Here is a 21,639-nt window from a genome sequence, read left to right as displayed (position 1 = left end):
CACAATACTCTGTCCTTAAACTCACCCCATCAATGTAAATTATTGTTTTATATTTATTAATGTTTCTAAATCAAACACTTCCAGAACAGATGACGTCATACTTCACCTAATGACATCATACATGAAGAAAACACATCGACAGTCACAACAAAATTTACCTGATTACACAATCACATCTTCAAAGTATTTCATATCACAACTAGGACGTGTGACGTCATAGCTGTAATTAGTCGGATGATCCAATGAGAGAAAAAATTAAGATTAACGTTCGTTCTGTAGAACTTCCATGTCAAGATGACATACCAATTTCAGCATCCAATGAAAAAGTTGCGTCCTAAGAAAGAGTTCCTTGTCCACCCCAAAGGCCGGATGGAATGTCTAATATGGATATTCGACACTATAACGGGTAAGATCGCTGGTCAAATTTACCCCATGTTTACGATACAACTGGGTCGGGATTAAATATCTCCGTTACAGTGAGAAACCAGAATAATATTCCTCACTATTCATTGAAGGTAAACATCAATTCTAAATCGTACAGTTGAAATAAAATCAATCCAGACTACGTGCACAGAAAACCAAGTAACTGTCTCCGAATTGTTTATGCTGTAAATTATCCCTGGTATGAACAGGTCAAGGTAACCCAAATACTTGTTTCATACAGAAACACACGCAAAACCTGAAATGAAGTAAAAACGATGCATCAAACAGCGTGTCCGATGTTGAAAGGCGGTCAAGTAACACAGACGGCACGAGCTGAAGTGAGGTGGGTGTAAAACAGCGGTGTAGTGAGTGGACAGTCGCCAAGTAAATTAGCGGCACCAGATTTCGCGCATTCGTATGAGTAATACAATAATAGATAGCATAGCCAATAAAAACAAATCTAACACGTTATTCTAAAAAGATAAACAAATCTAACACATTATTCTAAAAAGATAAACAAATCTAACACGTTATTCTAAAAAAATAAACAAACGTTACACGTTATTCCAAAAAGATAAACAGACGAAAAACGTTATTCCAAAAATATAAAAAAAAACCGAAAAACTTTATTCCAAAAAGATAAACAAACGTTACACAATATTCCAAAAAGATAAACAAACGTTACACGTTATTCCAAAAAGATAAACAACCGTAACACGTTATTCTAAAAAGATAAACAAACGAAAAACGTTATTCTAAAAAAATGAACAAACGTAACACGTTATTCTAAAAAGATAAACAAACGTAACACGTTATTCTAAAAGGATAAACAACCGTAACACGTTATTCTAAAAAGATATTCTAAAAAGATAAACAAACGTAACACGTTATTCCAAAAAGATAAACAAACGTAACACGTTATTCTAAAAAGATAAACAAACGTAACACGTTATTCTAAAAGGATAAACAGACGTAACACGTTATTCTAAAAGGATAAACAAACGTAACACGTTATTCCAAAAAGATAAACAGATGTAACACGTTATTCCAAGTAGATAACATACACTCCTAAAATGTAGCGCATGTTGAATTCAACACGATGGTACCGGTATTTGTTAAATAAAAATATCAATCACTATTTTCTTTAAGCTTTAAATGACGATGCTAGATAGAAATAACTAATATGTTAACTTGTAAGTCAATCACTGTCACAGATCACGTGAATAAATATTGCTCAAAAAGTATCCATCTGCATGCGATCTCGTGTTTGCGAAAAGAGATCGAAAACTTGAAATACATGCCAACGTGTGCTAAAAAGTCTGGGCACCAAAAGGAATGCGTTCAGTGTAACAATTGATCTGAAGTTCCGTAAATATCCACATTGTCTTTGTATAGCCAGACACCAGTATATGTTCAATGTTGCGTTTTTACTTTCCCGTGCTTTTCAATATTCATGTATGGTTTAACGAGAATAGAATGGGCTCTGGTCGATAGCAAGACAACACGGAATACATATATATCAGTATAGTCTATTGTAGATGTGATCGTGGCCAGTTCACTTTGTACTGACATGTTACAGAGTAACAAACGGACAGATTCGTCACGTATCCATTTGTACTAACTAATAAACAAGAGGGAAACGGACTAACGTGACGTGATTGTATTCCTATTTATATTTAACAAGACAGAGAATGAAAATATAAATTAATGTCAAAGATATTCGGTGAGCGTTTGTCGATAATATTTACGGTCACAAATTAAGGAACAAGAATCGGACAAAATGTTTGTCATTTGTATAAATACAACTCTAATGATCGAAAAAAATGAGCGAGAAACGGACCAAAGTGAGTCGCGGGTCATTGTATTCAGCATTATACAGATGAGCGGACAACATTTCATGCTTTCGTTTGTTTACACACAACGATCAAATCATTGTCGACTGGAACGGTATTAGCGATGTATTGGATCTATTTCAGGAACATGTCTTAGACTACTGCGTTCTTTGAGCAAGCGTTCCCTGGATACAAGCGTTCCCTGGATACAAGCGTTCCCTGGATACATTACCAGATAAATACAAACTATAACTATCGAATTATTCTCATATTGAGTGCTATAGACTATTTGTCTACTAGTTTCAAACGAAGTATAACGGTACGTTTGGTATCCGCGGTTTCATTGTGATGCTCCGGTACATCTCGGCTTCGGGGCCAAACATCGCGGTGGCGGAGATTAATGAATAACTACAGTATTCAGTATGATAGTTAATGGTGCACCAAGCTAACATTTCGTATAAACGAGATCGAAAATCATACAAAAGATGCCTTCCAATAGGTTAACATTATGGCATGGTCAGTACTCCAGAGATAGTTGTAGTACATTTCTTTCATGGCGTTTTTCCCCAGTTATTTTACATATTCAAACCAGAAAACCACTTTGTTCAGTATAGATTAAGCAAGTAATTACCAGCACTGACCGTAAATGTCCAGACGGTTGATAAGATTCCGTAAATAAAACGTCTCGTGGTTAATCCGTCCCGACATTAACCGACACTCGGGTTATATAATCCGCCCAACAGTTAGGAACGTCTCGTGGTTAATCCGTCCCGACATTAACCGACACTCGGGTTATATAATCCTCCCAACAGTTCGGAACGTCTCGTGGTTAATCCCTTCCGACACTAATCGACGCTCGGAACAGTCATTACCGAATCAAGTTAACTGAGGATATGATATTAGACATCCGAAACGAAACATACATATCAAAGGTGACCTTTTCGTTAATATTTCTAGAAGTGATAAATCAATAATTTTGCCAATTTGAATGCGTAAGAGAGAAGCTATATATATGTCTATATATATATATGTATCTATGTATCTATGTGTATAGCTTTCACTTTTCCTCCGCTGACAGTTTTTTATAACAAATTGTGTTCGGTCTTACAGATGTAATCACAGACATATTACGTTCTGACGGAAGAGAAATCGATGCTGGCGCAAATTGATCCAGGCCCATTTGAAACGATCGGTCAGCGTTTCATTTATCTAATTTATCAAATCTTAATGAGAGTCGCTAACACTGGAATCAACATGGCGGGAATATTAACTCCTAAATGTAACCGAGAAGTGTTGCCATAACGACGGATGACAACATTGTGTGTCGACAAAGTAAGCTAGCAATGTGTTATATCGTGTAACAGAGATACATACTGTAAACAAAATATCGTGTGTCCACAAAACAAATTGTGATAATGTGCATCGACAGAATAAGGTCTCATATCTCTAGGTCTTGTGTCGACAAATATTAGCAAACGATCAAAATTTCATTATCGTGTGTCGACCAAGTCACAGGTCAGCATGTAAAGTCATGTGTCCACCAAGTCACATGTCAGTATGTTAAGTCATGTGTCGGCCAAGTCACAGTCAACATGTAAAGTCATGTGTCCACTAAGTCACAGGTCAGTATGTAAAGTCTTGTGTCCACCAAGTCACATGTCAACATGTAAAGTCTTGTGTCCACCAAATCACTTGTCAACATGTAGAGTCATGTGTCCACCAAATCAATTGTCAACATGTAAAGTCATGTGTCCACCAAATCACTTGTCAACATGTAAAGTCATGTGTCCACCAAGTCACATGTCAACATGTAAAGTCATGTGTCCACCAAGTCACATGTTAACATGTAAAGTCATGTGTCCACCAAGTCACATGTCAACATGTAAAGTCATGTGTCCACCAAGTCACATGTCAACATGAGAAGTCTTGTGTCGGCCAAGTCATATGTCAACATGTAGAGTCATGTGTCCACCAAGTCACATGTCAACATGAGAAGTCTTGTGTCCACCAAGTCACAGTCAACATGAGAAGTCTTGTGTCGGCCAAGTCACATGTCAACATGTTAAGTCATGTGTCCACCAAATCACTTGTCAACATGTAAAGTCTTGTGTCCACCAAGTCACGTGTCAACATGTAAAGTCTTCTGTCGACAAAATAAGATTTCAAAGTGATATCATATGTTGATTAAGACAGCTTTCGTCGTGTATGTCCATAAAATAAAGCTTCTGTTGATTTCCAATCATACTGAAAGGTGACCGCTGCCATGTTGTACTCAGGTACCCACGCAAGTCTGCTAGACATCAGTAGTATCCCGAAGGCAGTATTGTGTATCTGCGACGGAACGGATAATCCCATATCTCACGCGGGTTCATTACTGGTTTTGACACCAACTTGCCAATAAATCCTGCAATATTCAAAATTCACAACCGTTATGTCAGAAAAGTATTGCTATGGATTCTAAGACTTCCGGTTGCTTACATCAGCACTCCCGATGGTGACAATGACATCACTGGATAATCTACCACTGTCAGCTATACAAAAAAACCACGACAAAAATCATTTGTGATTTGCTATCGTAAAATGAAGCAAATTCGGATTTGACAAATTACATGTGACGTTGTTTGACACCGTTATAAACCTAGGCGATGTTACCAGATCCAAAAACAAAACTACCGGATATGACGCACATAACATCATAAAGTAATATAATGGAACTCAGGACGAATCCTTTGAGTACAATTATAATACCAAGTGAACAATACTTAACAGTCTTTGGCTCCAGTAGAATTCAACAGTTTGCCAAATTTGTTCCGGATTTTTCACGCTGATCACAAAGTCTGACATAAATAGTATTAATCACAGACACGTTTTTGTATACACTTAACTCCAAAACGTCTCCATGATATCACTCCAGTTACAGTGAACGAAATGGTTCACGGAGACCAGGTCGTCATTTGATGTCCTGGCGGATGAAACTTGGACCCAGGTGTACCAGAAATCACACTAATTGTATTGAGTTCCAAATGTCTGATTCAGCAGAATTTCTGACCGAACGCTGGACTTTATCCTGATCACGTGGAACTCATCAGTTCAATTCCATTTTCTATGCAGATCAATCCATACGAGATATACATGTACATACACGTATCATAGATCTAGAGGGGTTTATTGGGAATGCCTTAAAATGGCCTCGATCCCGTTAACGTCGATACTCTAGAGGTTTTCTGTCACGCTACCGTGTAACGTGTTTCACTGTATTACATCTATAATAGCCTTATCATTCATTACATTACCAGCTTAAACCTAAACCAAAAAATAAAGAATTACAAATTAAAGGACGTTTTTTAAGAGTTCATTATTTTAGTTTTTGTGTGCAATAAGATTACTATATATTAAATATAGATCAGTATTATTTTACGATTTTTTTTTCACTGGCAGATCCTGAATATCTGATCGTCAGCTTAACTTTTACGCTTGTAGCCAAAAGTCAAGTCCTAGATTCCACATTAGCAGTATTATATTGAAAAGAATACATAAAAAGTACATGTCACGAGTAAGTTCCCGATCGATGTGTGGCCTGCCAGAGGAACCTATGCCTGCTAATGGTCATAGCTTGATTTTGGGAGATTACACTGTAATTATGGCACGGAGAGCTAATTACGGTAAATCACCTTAATGATTGATAAGTAAATAAAATCTTGAACCTTGTAAAATATATATACTACAGCCGAATCGATAGATACGTGTGAGTTAATTTACGGACATCTACCAAACAATGGATATTATTTAATTCATTCAAAGAGAAATTTATTTGATTTTGGGATATCTTCGATGAGGTTTACACATTACAATATTTCTATAATTATCTCGAGATAAACATAATCATACATCGTGGATGCTTTGCTTGGTAATAAGTTAAATGAATGGCCAACCCTTCATGAATGTGACTTACCACAACTAGCTGTATCATGGCCGTGAATTCAGCACACTAATAATTAAAACAGGAACACCAGAACACACAAATACCTCATCAATGATTTATCTTGGTTTTACGAGTTTTCTATTAAAAATTCTGGTTTATGATTCGATGTTGTACAGGTGTATTCTGTTTATCAGATGTAGACAGCGCAATTTTAATAACTTCGTTTGTCTGGTATACTTTACATGATAATTAAGCTGGTCGTGACCCTTGAACAATTGTAGATCAATACATGCTACATCAGCACGTGTTCTACAGAAAGTTACACATCAGGTTAGTTCCAAGTAATTAATGCCACGTTCTCAAGTAAGAGCCGAGTATACAACGTCGGAACCAACAAGCAAACTAACGAGCATCAAACACGTTCAGCTTCAAATCACACAACGAAATATAATGTTTCTCAACATGCTGATTAACATAACTGTGTAAAACAAAAATATTGGCTGACGAAGAACTGTTTGTTATTTTGTTTTGAATAATATTTCCCGTGCATATTGAAATAATCAAATCACATATGTTTCGAACGAAAATCGTTTCATCTTGAATATATAAAAATAAATTGTTGACGTGGTCACAGAAATTAAATAAGATTTAAGTGGTTAGAAATATTAAACATCCGTGTCTGATATCATAGAATCATGACCGTTATATGTTTTTCCATAAATCGACAATAATTCAGAAAGAGCACGCTATATTAGAAAGGTCTCGTGCGCGTTATCGCTTACCGCTGCAATACGGTAATAAACGTGCATCTGTCTACCTAGTTAGCAAGGCATGCACAATGTACCGTGGCAGCTATCCCCTCGTGCTTCTCCACTTTAGAATAAAATGCAAATACAATGGTTGTCTGAACTATATTAACCACTGACAAATAGACGGAAAGCGGCGAACACTGCTTAACAATTCAGTGTCTGGAGGAACCGACCAGTGGAGTAATGGACGGATCAATACCACTTGGATGTGATAGGATCAGTCTTCTGACGAAGGGATTGACTATGATGCAACGCTCTGTGAATTATCGATAAAACAAATTTGATATGCATTCTTATCTCAGTTGAGTTCCTATTTTTTGCATTGTCAGCACAATTTTTCAGTCATTTCTGAATTTCACTGTGGGCACTTTCATTTTGTCGGTGAGTTTGAAAACGTTTAAATGAAGATTTGTCCGTTTGTCTAAACGGTTTTTTTTAATTGAAATTTTAAATTTTTAAAGTTTAGATTAGAAATAATCTATCAACTTGGTGATAACGTTCTGGCGTGTCTTGACAAAAACATTTAAGTCAACTTTAAAATTTAAAAAAAAAGCATTAATGCATCAAATGTAACATCATAACAGTGAACAATGTCCGGTGTATGTAACAGAGAACAATGTCCAATGTATGTAACAGAGAACAATGTCCAGTGTATGTAACAGAGAACAATGTCCAATGTATGTAACAGAGAACAATGTCCAATGTATGTAACAGAGAACAATGTCCAGTGTATGTAACAGTGAACAATGTCCAGTGTATGTAACAGTGAACAATGTCCGGTGTATGTAACAGAGAACAATGTCCGGTGTATGTAACAGTGACCAATGCCCGGTGTATGTAACAATGACCAATACCCGGTGTATGTTACATCGAACAATGTCAAGTGTATGTAACAGAGAACAATGTCCGGTGTATGTAACAGTCCGCTGTATGTAACAGAGAACAATGTCCGGTGTATGTAACAGTGAACAATCTCCGGTGTATGTAACAGTGGACAATCTCCGGTGTATGTAACAGTCCGGTGTATGTAACAGAGAACAATGTCTGGTGTGTGTAACAGTGAACAATGTCCGGTGTATGTAACAGTCCGGTGTATGTAACAGTGAACAATGTCCGGTGTGTGTAACAGTGAACAATGCCCGGTGTGTGTAACAGAGAACAATGTCCGGTGTGTGTAACAGAGAACAATGTCCGGTGTATGTAACAGTGAACAATGTCCAATGTATGTAACAGTCCGGTGTATGTAACAGTGAACAATGTCCGGTGTGTGTAACAGTGAACAATGTCCGGTGTATGTAACAGTGAACAATGTCCGGTGTATGTAACAGTGAACAATCTCCGGTGTACGTAACAGTCCGGTGTATGTAACAATGACCAATGTCCGGTGTATGTAACAGAGAACAATGTCCGGTGTATGTAACAGTGAACAATGTCCGGTGCATGTAACAGTCCGGTGTATGTAACAGTGAACAATGTCCGGTGTGTGTAACAATTAACAATGCCCGGTGTATGTAACAGTGAACAATGTCCAGTGTGTGCAACAGTGAACAATGTCCGGTGTATGTAACAGAGAACAATGTCCGGTGTATGTAACAGTGAACAATATCCGGTGTATGTAACAGAGAACAATGTCCGGTGTATGTAACAGTGAACAATGTCCAGTGTATGTAACAGTCCGGTGTATGTAACAGTGAACAATGTCCGGTGTGTGCAACAGTAAACAATGTCCGGTGTATGTAACAGAGAACAATGTCCGGTGTATGTAACAGTGAACAATATCCGGTGTATGTAACAGAGAAAATGTCCGGTGTATGTAACAGTGAACAATGTCCAGTGTATGTAACAGTCCGGTGTATGTAACAGTGAACAATGTCCGGTGTATGTAAGAGTGAACAATGTCCAGTGTATGTAACAGAGAACAATGTCCGGTGTATGTAACAGAGAACAATGTCCGGTGTATGTAACAGTGCACAATATCCGGTGTATGTAACAGTGCATAATATCCGGTGTATGTAACAGAGAACAATGTCCGGTGTATGTAACAGAGAACAATGTCCGTTTATGTAACAGTGAACAATGTCCGGTGTATGTAACAGTGAATGATGTCCAGTGTATGTAAGTTTAATGGGAATTGTTCGCTGTAAGGGTAGATAATCGATTCCTTTTGGCATGGAAATTTTACATTCGGCTTGATTCTAATGTATAACTGCATTTGGCTGTTAAAATGATTTACCAGTAAATCTTAATCTGGACGTGAGCAGAAAACCGTACGGAGGTATAACGTAAGCTTCGACTCGCAGTGTATTTTAGATTCTAGAAATGGAACCGCACACCTAGCCAAAAACTATTAAGTAATAAGAGTCCGATTGGGCCTGTACCGCTATATTCAAAAGAAATCGTTCAGAAAGACCTTGACCTTGATAAGAAACAAATGGTCCATAACCACTCGTTTGAACAAAATTGAGGGTCATTCTTCGTACCAACACGTTACTAGTCTACATTCAGATTGAGTCATTTGAAAATATCAATACATTTCCTCATCAGAGCTTGGAAGTGAGTCAAGGTCATTTATTTGAACAAACTTTGTAACATGGCAAACGCATCCCATCAGGCCAACCTGATACCATTATCCTATGGTTTTTGTTCTGCAGAAGAAGTCGTTTGAAGGTTTATGTTACTCATTCCCCTCGTCATGTTTGTCAAAGTTGCCTTTTTTCTTTCATTCTGTCATTCATACCACCTCACTATTATCTTCCTTCTAACCATATTTTTTTCCTTTTTTCCCCTCGCCATTTTCCTCTGTCCATATCCAATGTATTCATACTTTCCCCACACTCTCTCTCTCTTTCTTTCTCTAATTTTCTCATTTCGTCTCTCTTTCTTTTTTCCTTACTCCCTCTTCAACTTCCCATTCACGCATTCTGTCTTACCGTCCTTTTCCCTTTTCTAAACAATCACTTTTCCCATCCCCTCTCTGCGTTTATCTTCTTCTTTCTCCCTCCATTATCATCTCTTACTATCTTCTCTCTTCTTTCTTTCGCTTTCAGCTAATTCTCTTCTCGTTTATTTCTTCTTTTGACATCTTCGTCCTTCGCCGTCTTAAATATTTTTATCATCGCCTTACTTTCCCCATCTCCATGCCATAGTTTTACTCTAGTCAACACATATGAAGTTATGAAGTACCCCTAGTCATGTCGATTAATTATCTTATTGGCGGGTCAAATCAACAAATCAACCGAAGTGCCAATTTCCATAAATCATACCGAGAGCTACGTAGCTTTATAACACAGATGCAACATCACTTCGAGTTATTATCTGCCATACTGGGTCCCAGGTGTCGAAATGTAGTCTGGTGAAAATACTGGGTAATATTCCAACAAGGAGTTGTTATCTAAATTACACTGAAATGGAAATTGTTTCATTCAAAAGGAGAGTTTAAATTCAAATTTTGTTTTATTCCTTAATATAAGAGAGAAATAAGGACAGAATGTTAAAATATCAATTAACTTTAGATGCCAAAGTCAAAGTTTTTATATTAATTAGTTTATTTCATTTTTTATCACTATTTCGATTCATCACATTCATATGTACAAGAACAAAATATCAGTTTCAAAGAAAAGACATTCTATCATACTCCACACAATTGATAATGTACATGTATCACACTATGTACACGTTCGAGGCAACCAATGTGGAGCCACCCATGCGGTTGGCGTCATCACAAATAGAGACTAATGAGAGTTTTCCAGACCACTGCTGGTAGGAATTTGATATGTTCATCCCATCGCATCACTTGGATCTCTGTCTTTTCCATTCCTACCCTTTATTTCGTGTACATACTATGCCTCTTTAACCACCTATACTCCTGTGACAGTGGCTGTAGCGAGGACGTAAAATCCCAAACAAAAATTATTTACTAAAACGTATTATCACAACGTCCCATTGTACTACCACATCGTCCCATTGTATTACCACATCGTCTCATTATATTACCACATCGTCCCATTATATCACCACATCGTCTCATTATATTACCACATCGTCCCATTATATCACCACATCGTCTCATTGTATTACCACATCGTCCTATTATATCACCACATCGTCTCATTGTATTACCACATCGTCCCATTCGATCACCACATCGTCCCATTGTACTACCATATCGTCCCATTATATTACCACGTCGTCCCATTATATCACCACATCGTCTCATTGTATTACCACATCGTCCCATTGTACTACCATGTTGTCCCATTGTATTACCACATCGTCCCATTATATCACCACATCGTCTCATTGTATTACCACGTCGTCTCATTGTATTGCCATGTCGTCCCATTGTATTACCACATCGTCCCATTGTATTATCACGTCGCCCCTTTGTATCACCACATCGTCTCATTGTATCACCACATCGTCCCATTGTATTACCACATCGTCCCATTGCACTACCATGTCGTCCCTATGTGACAATAGTAGAAATGGAATATTTAACAAATTCTGTAGACGATATTTCTACTCATCGAAAAAAATATCGTAGAGCAAAATGGATATCAACCTTTATCTGCGGAGCTTTTCTTCGATGGTATCTTTGTAATCAAAGTGCCTTGGATGACAAGCTGTGAGTTTGTACATAAATATGTTATGCATTTATGACAAAAAGACAAAACTTGATGTGCGGAATTATATCCGGTCTGTGATGGTTTTCGCGGGAATGAAGATTTCCTGACGAACTTCTCATCAAGTAACATATACATGAAAAGTGCAATTTCAAGCTCGCATCTTACATACTGCAGTCAAGAACATTGACTCATTTTCACAATATATGTTTTTTTCTTCTTCATACGCGACATATGTACTAAAATTAACTTTGACGATGTAAGTACCTCACGTGCACGCAAACACGCGCAGATGTAACATGTTATCGTGACACAGTGACTAAACCTATATTAAACAATAGGTCCTGTGACATCGGCAAGAATCAATTACATATTGTCTGGATCTCTGCTGATGTACTGATGAAATGTTCCATGAACGCTGACACTATCCCCTCTCCAACGAAAACAAAAATATACGATGAAATTTAACTAGCTTTTCAATACAATACAGGGTTATCCTCTCGTTTGTTCTTAGCCCTGCATCATATAAATATTTTCGGAAAGACATTGAAAACTTGAAAAACTAAGACCTCTTTCTGAAACTCGTGTTAGAACCACCGATCTTCCATTTAAAATGGTCCCTTCTACTTTTAATGCGTAACAGTGTATTTTTGTAACGATAAAACAAACGGACCTGGCTCAAGTTTTTACAACATTACCATCAGTAGCGTAACTTCCGTACTTGCTCAAGCACGCGAAAAAATATCCGACTGTGATCTAGTTTTCAAATATATTTGCTTCGCCAACTTTTCCGCACACACAATGGTAGTCTATGAGGTGGAATTTATACTACAATTATGACATTTTTTCGTCAGCTGCTCATGACCTTCTCCACAGCATTTCGGTGTCATAAAACTACATGTAAGTGTAACCTTTTGACCAAGAAAGTACTACAGGTGTATGACCTTGAAATAAGGCAAAGGTCAGGATCTGTGAAAACGTACACAATATAGATTACAATGGTACGTATATTGTATATCAAACACTATGACCTTGAATTCTATATTGCTACGCTGGTTTAATTGTAGGAAAAGTCTTTAAAACCATCGTCAGGACGTGGTTCAGTACACACTGTCCTGTATATCAATCTTAAATCGTTTTTTAATGAGGTGGGTCCTGTTCTGAATCGTAATCGTTCACACTGGTACGATAAAACAAATTATCTCCGACACTTTCTATCTCTCCCTCTAATATCATAGCTCTCTCATTCCTTCCAAACCCATAGCCTCTGGATACACTGATGCCGACTAATATTTTGTCCAAATCTCCAACCCTAAACATGTGATTCCATCCTGACCCCTGTGTCTACACTGACCCCTGCCCCTAACCTAATGTCCTCTGAACTTCATCCAATCCGAATCCCCAACCCGTTTATCCAGTAATTCCCGACCCTTCTCCTGACCAAACGCAAACCTCACTCGTTATTCCTCACCCCTGAACCCTAATCACGACCGTGACCGATATGACACACACCATTTGGTGAACATTGGCTGTTTCGTGTCATTGTAAACATCATTCTGAACCAGTTTGGTGGAGATGTAACCCATGACATACCACTGGATTTCTGGGAGAACAGATCTGATCCACGTACATAAAAAACTACGGACGAAATAGTTACAGAACTCGAGCACTATTGTAAAATTATAAAACAACATTTATGCGGTTAAGGATAATTGTTGACGGTAATACCAAATTAATGCGATATATATGCATGTTATACACGGGCCACTGATTGGGCAGATCTTGTATGATTCACCGACGGCCAACAATAATTGTTGTGTACATTTCATGTCCGAGTCCAATTTGCTTTCACCTGACTCATTGTACAACACACTGGCGACTAACAATAATTAATTAACCGCCATTCCTAACGTTGACAGCAAGGATTTACGTTTGGCGCCATTTTACATCATATCTTATCGCTTTCTTAAACAAATAAAATAAAATAAAATTTATGCACAATAACTTTTCATACATCACAAATGTTACAAAAAAATCAAAACGTTGATGTTTCAAATTCGCGTTCAATGCTATAATTATATCACGCTTTCCCATAAAATCACAGGTGTGTGTACTGTTGATTGATAAGATTATATGGTTTTAAACACATACCTGTACGACAGACATGTAATATGTTCACTACATGGCCACCTGCTAGCTATACAGAACAAACCAGATGTTCAACGTCAGAGAATAAATTAGTGAGCCAGGTATAGACTTGCTCAAGTTCTCAGGATGTCAATATCAAATTTCTTGCTATACACAAGAGATTATAAAATACTTTTTAATGGCAGAGAAAGTTTACAGGAAAACATGTTTAGGATGCAGAACGGGATTTGAAGAAATTTTATAAAGAATGCTAGGAATGTTGAAAATGTCGCCAATGCAAAATGTCACCGACTTCCTTGAGGTACAGGTGAAAAGTGCAGGTGTATTGATGTACGACTACATACACCTACACTTTGTAAATGAGTAACACCTATATTCACGATACAAATATACATGTAGCTCGATACTGTCCGGATCTGTTTAAATCTTTCCGGCGAGGGACTTTCTCTTGTCAATTATGCTCAACTCTTTCTGAAATAATTCCCCAAATTATTAACTAAACTGTTGCCGTGCTCGCCATCTACCCTAATTCAATCATTGGTTCACGTCACGTGAAATTCAAATTTGAATCAATTACAACGATGACGTAACTTTCCCTGTGTATAGGGATGTTATTCATTGTTCAAATTTAAGGAGTTTGGAAAACACACCAAACCGTTCAGTAATGGTGATGAGTCAGATCTTCTGTCAAAAAAATTGAGAAAACCTTCAAATTATTTCACGCAACGAACATGTGCTAAGTTCATCAAAAATCACACAGGCTGATTACAATGTATAAGTTACATAATCAAACCTTTCGGTAGTAATGCTGAGGAAAGCGAGCTATCAAACGACATTTAAATCCTACACATATACATCAATAATGACTCACTTGGCGGTCGATTCAAACTCGATAAAGAGTGAGTGAGGTTTTCTGTTTACTTACCTTGTTTGTTTGTCAGCCGTCCAGTTTGTTAACAACACAGTAACACTTCTGTCTATCACATGCCACAAGGAATTCAGTTTCTCCCTTATTTTGACACAGTTATGATGTTTTCACTGACAACCATCAATTCAAACACACGTATTAATGTCGATCGCTGAACAGATGTGCGTACACACACATTTAAATAGGATGACCTCTCGTGACCCCAGCAACCGCCTCAGCCTTAGCTCGTATTTCTACTTCCGTTTTGGCACCCATCCCTAAATTGACGTTACAAGACGAAAGTATTGCTATATCATTAACAGTATTGAGTTAATAACAGGTAGTAACATGACTTTATCATGTAATCTCATTATTTTATTTATAAACTCGATTGATAACGAGTTACGCTTGACCTGGTGTCCATGGCAACAGGGAACGCTCCTTGCCAACGAACGGTGGGTTTGGTTACGGTCGGTTTGATATCTCTCGAGAGGAAAGGTATAAAAATGTCTCGATTTTGAAAAATTGCTGCCATCTATCTAAAGACTGGTATGTACTGGTGTTTAGAAGGTGAAGCTATTTCTCAGTACAAATAAAATATGTGCGACTCTGTAAAATTTATCCCGGATATCGCTGAATTACTAAGATCTTATGTGGACAATTGGTGTAAATATTACCCTGCTAAATGCAAAAATTGATTATTAAAAAGGGCGGGACGAGTTTTACCAAAATTTAAACTTCTACCACCACATAAATTGGCGAATACTTCACGAAGCTGGCTTATTACACTTAATGTATATAACTTATTTTTAATGGTCTGATATACTAGGTGTATGTACGACACGGAGATCAATTAAAACTTCGTAAAATTAGAATCCATAATGAAATAAATTGCATTCTTAATATCTTGGTTTTAAAACACTATATTACATTTTTTAAATATCCTCCAAAAATCAGGCTGATTTATTTTTGTCAGCAACTGACCAATAGCATACTCGCATGCACCTAACTCTGACTTACCTGTATGAATCTGGAGTGTACATGTACCTGTATAAATCTGGAGTGTACATGTACCTGTATTAATCTGGAGGGTACATGCACCAGTATAAATCTGGAGTGTACATGTACCTGTATAAATCTGGAGGGTACATGTACCTGTTTAAATCTGGAGGAGACATGTACCTGTATAAATCTGGAGGGTACATGTACCTGTTTAAATCTGGAGGGTACAAGTACCTATATAAATCTGGAGTGTACATGTACCTGTATAAATCTGGAGTGTACATGTACCTGTATTAATCTGGAGGGTACATGCACCAGTATAAATCTGGAGTGTACATGTACCTGTATTAATCTGGAGGGTACATGTACCTGTATAAATCTGGAGGAGACATGTACCTGTATAAATCTGGAGGGTACATGTACCTGTATAAATCTGGAGGGTACAAGTACCTATATAAAACTGGAGTGTACATATACCTGTATAAATCTGGAGGAGACATGTACCTGTATAAATCATGGGTGTACATGTACCTGTATAAATCTGGAGGGTACATGTACCTGTATAAATCTGGAGGAGACATGTACCAGTATAAATCTGGAGTGTACATGTACCTGTATAAATCTGGAGGGTACATGTACCTGTATACATCTGGAGTGCACATGTACCTGTATAAATCTGGAGGGTACATGTACCTGTATAAATCTGGAGGGTACAAGTACCTATATAAAACTGGAGTGCACATGTACCTGTATAAATCTGGAGGGTACATGTACCTGTATAAATCTGGAGGGTACATGTACCTGTATAAATCTGGAGGGTACATGTACCTGTATACATCTGGAGTGCACATGTACCTGTATAAATCTGGAGGGTACATGTACCTGTATAAATCTGGAGGGTACAAGTACCTATATAAAACTGGAGTGCACATGTACCTGTATAAATCTGGAGGAGACATGTACCTGTATAAATCTGGAGGGTACATGTACCTGTATAAATCTGGAGGGTACATGTACCTGTATAAATCTGGAGGGTACATGTACCTGTATACATCTGGAGTGTACATGTACCTATATAAATCTGGAGGGTACATGTACCTGTATAAATCTGGAGTGTACATGTACCTGTATAAATCTGGAGTGTACATGTACCTGTATAAATCTGGAGGGTACATGTACCTGTATAAATCTGGAGGGTACAAGTACCTATATAAAACTGGAGTGTACATGTACCTGTATAAATCTGGAGGAGACATGTACCTGTATAAATCTGGAGGGTACATGTACCAGTATAAATCTGGAGTGTACATGTACCTGTATAAATCTGGAGGGTACATGTACCTGTATAAATCAGGAGGAGACATGTACCTGTATAAATCTGGAGGGTACATGTACCTGTATAAATCTGGAGGGTACATGTACCTGGAGGAGACATGTACCTGTATAAATCTGGATGGGACATGTACGTTGATGAACCACGAGGGGACATGTTCCTGTATAAATCTGAAGTGTACATGTACCTGTATAAATCAGGAGGAGACATGTACCTGTATAAATCTGGAGGGTACATGTACGTTTATTAACCTCGAGGGTACATGTACCTGTATATGACAGCCATCAGAATAATGGCCATGTTGTCCTGTCTGATATTAACCAGGACATACATTAATTTTCCTTATGGTAAGATTTACGTAAAACAGTCAAAAAAAAGTTCTCAAAACATGTATCAAATGTGAAGAAGCTCCGAACATTAATTTAATCAAATTATGTGTTTGTCATTGTCGGCCTACTTTATCACAATAAACTTAATGTTTGGTGATAAAACTGTGAATTATGTCGTAATTAATTTGAGTAGTGACAGGAAAACCGCGCAGAGCGATGATTTCCATCGATTTTCCACACTCCGACTTTCTTTATGATTTTGTATTCGCTCGGTCACTAATAACACGGATACATCCCATAATAGTCGGATCGGTATACTTTGGTGATTTTACACATCAACAATACTGTAACATTTTTAATTTTTGGAAGTGATATATGGTTGTAAATCTTTCCTTAAAGTGAAATGTGCCAAAACAGCAATTTGAAGCAAATTACACCATGAAAAAAATATGCATGTGAAGAGAAAGGTTTAAAGAGTTGAAATGGCGTCGTTAGCAGTTGTACTGAACACAAAATAAAATGTTCTCTGAAATGTTTTGATCATTAGCCAGGATATTTACATTTGTAAAGGAATTGATAATGGAGAACAAACTACCACCACTGGGATTCGAACCACCGACCCTTTAGCCACTAGCCGGACACTCGACCGCTCGACTAAAGGGAAATTTCCACTCGCTAAAGCTAGGAAGGCGACCTGTACTCTCAACTTCTATACATATAGAATATTGCTGAAACACTCCATGCCATCAATTTCATAGTAACATAACTTCACTAATAGGTATAATTAATATGTTACACGTAAAACAGATGTAAAGGAAAGTATATAGTCCTACATCTAGAGGAGGGGGTCATGCCAAACATAACACAGATCAATCATGATAAACTTGGCAGTACTGTATAAATTACACATACAACTTTCACCAGCTGCTGAAACCATTCATTTTACCGTGGATACAGTATACGATTTAACTATAACCTTCTGTTAAACATCTACTTTTGGGCTCCGGAGATTTATTTCCGAACTAAAGATCATATTTGTGAAAAGACACTACAAAAATGTCGAGGTCAATCGTTTTATTCAAACACTTAAAATTTCTAAAAATAATAACACAATGCTTTTGGTAAGCGTGATGATTTCAGTATTCCCATGGTGAATTTCCCATTTCTGAACAGCAACAACCTGCGTCCCCAACCTTTAGTCTTTACCTCTCGGAGTCAATTCGATATTGGACAGCGATCCCATTTTAACGATTTTCGTGCAATAAGTCTCCATTTGATGGAAAAGCTCGTAATACGAGGTTTCAACAGACGCAGGTTGATGAAAATTATGGGAAAATTTTACTGTCGGCACAGTTATCACGTTGAGAAATGTTTCATTTCTCTGAGGCTCGTTAGTTTTCCTATTGGTTCCGTTATTGTATACCTTGGTCCTCATTTAAGAACGTAACATTACTTACTTAGATAGACCAAGATTTACACGGAAGTTGTCTTCGATGAAGCAGAAGACGCTTACTCTTCCAGAATGTCTGATCTTGTCATCCTTTTATGTTTATAGTAGAGTTTCTACTTAAATCTCTTTTTTTTTTTGTTAATATTGAATTTCAGTTTGGATTATGCTTATGTTGACATGTTGGTATTTTCTTTGTTTTTTTCATTGGCGGGGTGTTTTTTGTTTCGTTTTTTTTTTTTTTTTTGTTTGTTTGTTTGTTTTTGTTTTGTTTTGTTTTTGTTTTTTGTTTTGTTTTTTTGCTTTGGTACACGTTAGCTCATCATTTCGATATCTCAATAGCGCCTTGTTTTTAATGATTCCTAAAAGCAGGGTTGTTTTTTTCTGTTTTCTCTCCAGCAACCCCAAACCAATGTAGAGTGGGTTAGACACAATAAACTTTATTTCACGAAGGAAGAGGACGGAAAAGTTTATGAGCAATATTATACGCTGGTAGAAAACTACATTGTAGATTAGATAGTGACCTTGTGGTGACGAAGCATCATGATGGATATGATGATACGGAAGGCTTGTATCATCATCACCAGTGATAGGCATCAGACATATTGCTGGTAAGCAAATATCTACTCAACTATTCTCTAATTTTCAGAAACACTTTACGCGATTTGTTGACGATCCCGACAACTTTAGTGATATACGTTATTCTCGTCAACATAAAAACAGAACGCTGGTAATGGATTTCTGATTGCATGTAACGATAGCAACAAAATGTTTCATTTTCATTAAAGGGACTAAGTTGTTTGATTTTCATTCCTTAACTGATAAAAAAAACCTTTATAACATGTGTGCACATGCGCGACGCGAAAAAAAATAGAAATCATAATTAAGTGAGGTTCCGAAAGGTCACATGATGAGCTCGGCTATCTCTGGATAAACAACGAATGGCAGTAGTCACAACAGCAAATGTCGACCAGTCTTATTATGTAACTGAAAATCTTTATCTAATTTCCTGCAAAAGTGTAATAATTTTAAGAATAGTCTAATTTTACACTGTTCCAACGTTTACCCTAAATCATACGCATGAAAAAATAACGAAATCTAGCAAGTAGTTATAGTAAAACGCATTTCAAAATCAGTTAAAGTTGGTGTCGGTCTCATAGCGCAGGAGGGTACATTTTATACAGGAGGATACATTTTATACAGGAGGGTACATTTTATACAGGAGGTACATTTTATACAGGAGGGTACATTTTATACAGGAGGGTACATTTTATACAGGAGGTACATTTTATACCGCAGGGTACATTTTATACAGGAGGTACATTTTATACGGGAGGTACATTTTATACAGGAGGGTACATTTGATACCGGAGGGTACATTTTATACAAAGGGTACATTTTATACAAAGGGTACATTTTATGCAGGAGGATACATTTTATACAAAGGGTACATTTTATACAGGAGGGTACATTTTATACAGGAGGGTACATTTTATACAGAGGGTACATTTTATACAGGAGGGTACATTTTATACAGGAGGTACATTTGATACCGGAGGGTACTATTTATACAGGAGGGTTCATTTTATACCGGAGGGTACATTTTATACAGGAGGGTACATTTTATACAGGAGGTACATTTGATACCGGAGGGTACATTTTATACAGGAGGGTACATTTGATACCGGAGGGTACATTTTATACAGGAGGGTACATTTTATACAGGGGGATACATATTATACGGGAGGGTACATTTTATGCAGGGGGTACATTTTATACCGGAGGGTACATTTTATACAGGAGGTACATTTGATACAGAGGGTACATTTTATACCGGAGGGTACATTTTATACCGGAGGGTACATTTTATACATGAGGGTACATTTTATACAGGGGGTACATTTTATAAAGGAGGGTACATTTTATACAGGGGGTACATTTTATAAAGGAGGGTACATTTTATACAGGGGGGTACATATTATACAGGAGGATACATTTTATACAGGGGGGTACATATTATACAGGAGGATACATTTTATACAGGGGGGTACATATTATACAGGGGGATACATTTTATACAGGAGGGTACATTTTATACAGGAGGGTACATTTTATACAGGAGGTACATTTGATACCGGAGGGTACATTTTATACAGGAGGGTACATTTTATACAGTGGGGTACATATTATACGGGAGGGTACATTTTATGCAGGGGGTACATTTTATACCGGAGGGTACATTTTATACAGGAGGTACATTTGATACAGAGGGTACATTTTATACAGGAGGGTACATTTTATACAGAGGGTACATTTTATACAGGAGGGTACATTTTATACAGGAGGGTACATTTTATACAGGAGGTACATTTTATACAGGGGTTACATTTTATAAAGGAGGGTACATTTTATACAGGGGGTACATTTTATAAAGGAGGGTACATTTTATACAGGGGGGTACATATTATACGGGAGGGTACATTTTATGCAGGAGGGTACATTTTATACAGGGGGGTACATATTATACAGGAGGATACATTTTATACAGGAGGGTACATTTTATAAAGGAGGGTACATTTTATACAGGAGGTACATTTGATACCGGAGGGTACATTTTATACAGGAGGGTACATTTTATACAGGGGGGTACATATTATACGGGAGGGTACATTTTATGCAGGGGGTACATTTTATACCGGAGGGTACATTTTATACAGGAGGTACATTTGATACAGAGGGTACATTTTATACCGGAGGGTACATTTTATACCGGAGGGTACATTTTATACATGAGGGTACATTTTATACAGGGGGTACATTTTATAAAGGAGGGTACATTTTATACAGGGGGTACATTTTATAAAG

At 37.3% G+C, this 21,639-nt stretch overlaps 1 protein-coding gene across 1 annotated transcript; it reads right to left on the bottom strand.

The window, feature by feature from the left end:
- Positions 1–10,902: 10,902 nt before the first annotated feature.
- Positions 10,903–11,433, bottom strand: LOC132550767 (keratin-associated protein 5-1-like). The gene has a single exon (XM_060214855.1). The coding sequence runs from the start codon at positions 11,431–11,433 to the stop codon at positions 10,903–10,905; it is 531 nt and encodes a 176-aa protein (XP_060070838.1).
- Between the last annotated feature and the right edge of the window lie 10,206 nt (positions 11,434–21,639).

The sequence above is a fragment of the Ylistrum balloti genome, unplaced genomic scaffold (genome assembly GCF_031769215.1).
Source record: "Ylistrum balloti isolate Yb309-2 unplaced genomic scaffold, AGI_CSIRO_Ybal_v1 Utg370146, whole genome shotgun sequence".
In the NCBI taxonomy this organism is placed as follows: domain Eukaryota; kingdom Metazoa; phylum Mollusca; class Bivalvia; order Pectinida; family Pectinidae; genus Ylistrum; species Ylistrum balloti.
Note: the sequence above shows the minus strand (reverse complement) of the source record. Positions and strands in the feature narration are given on the sequence as shown.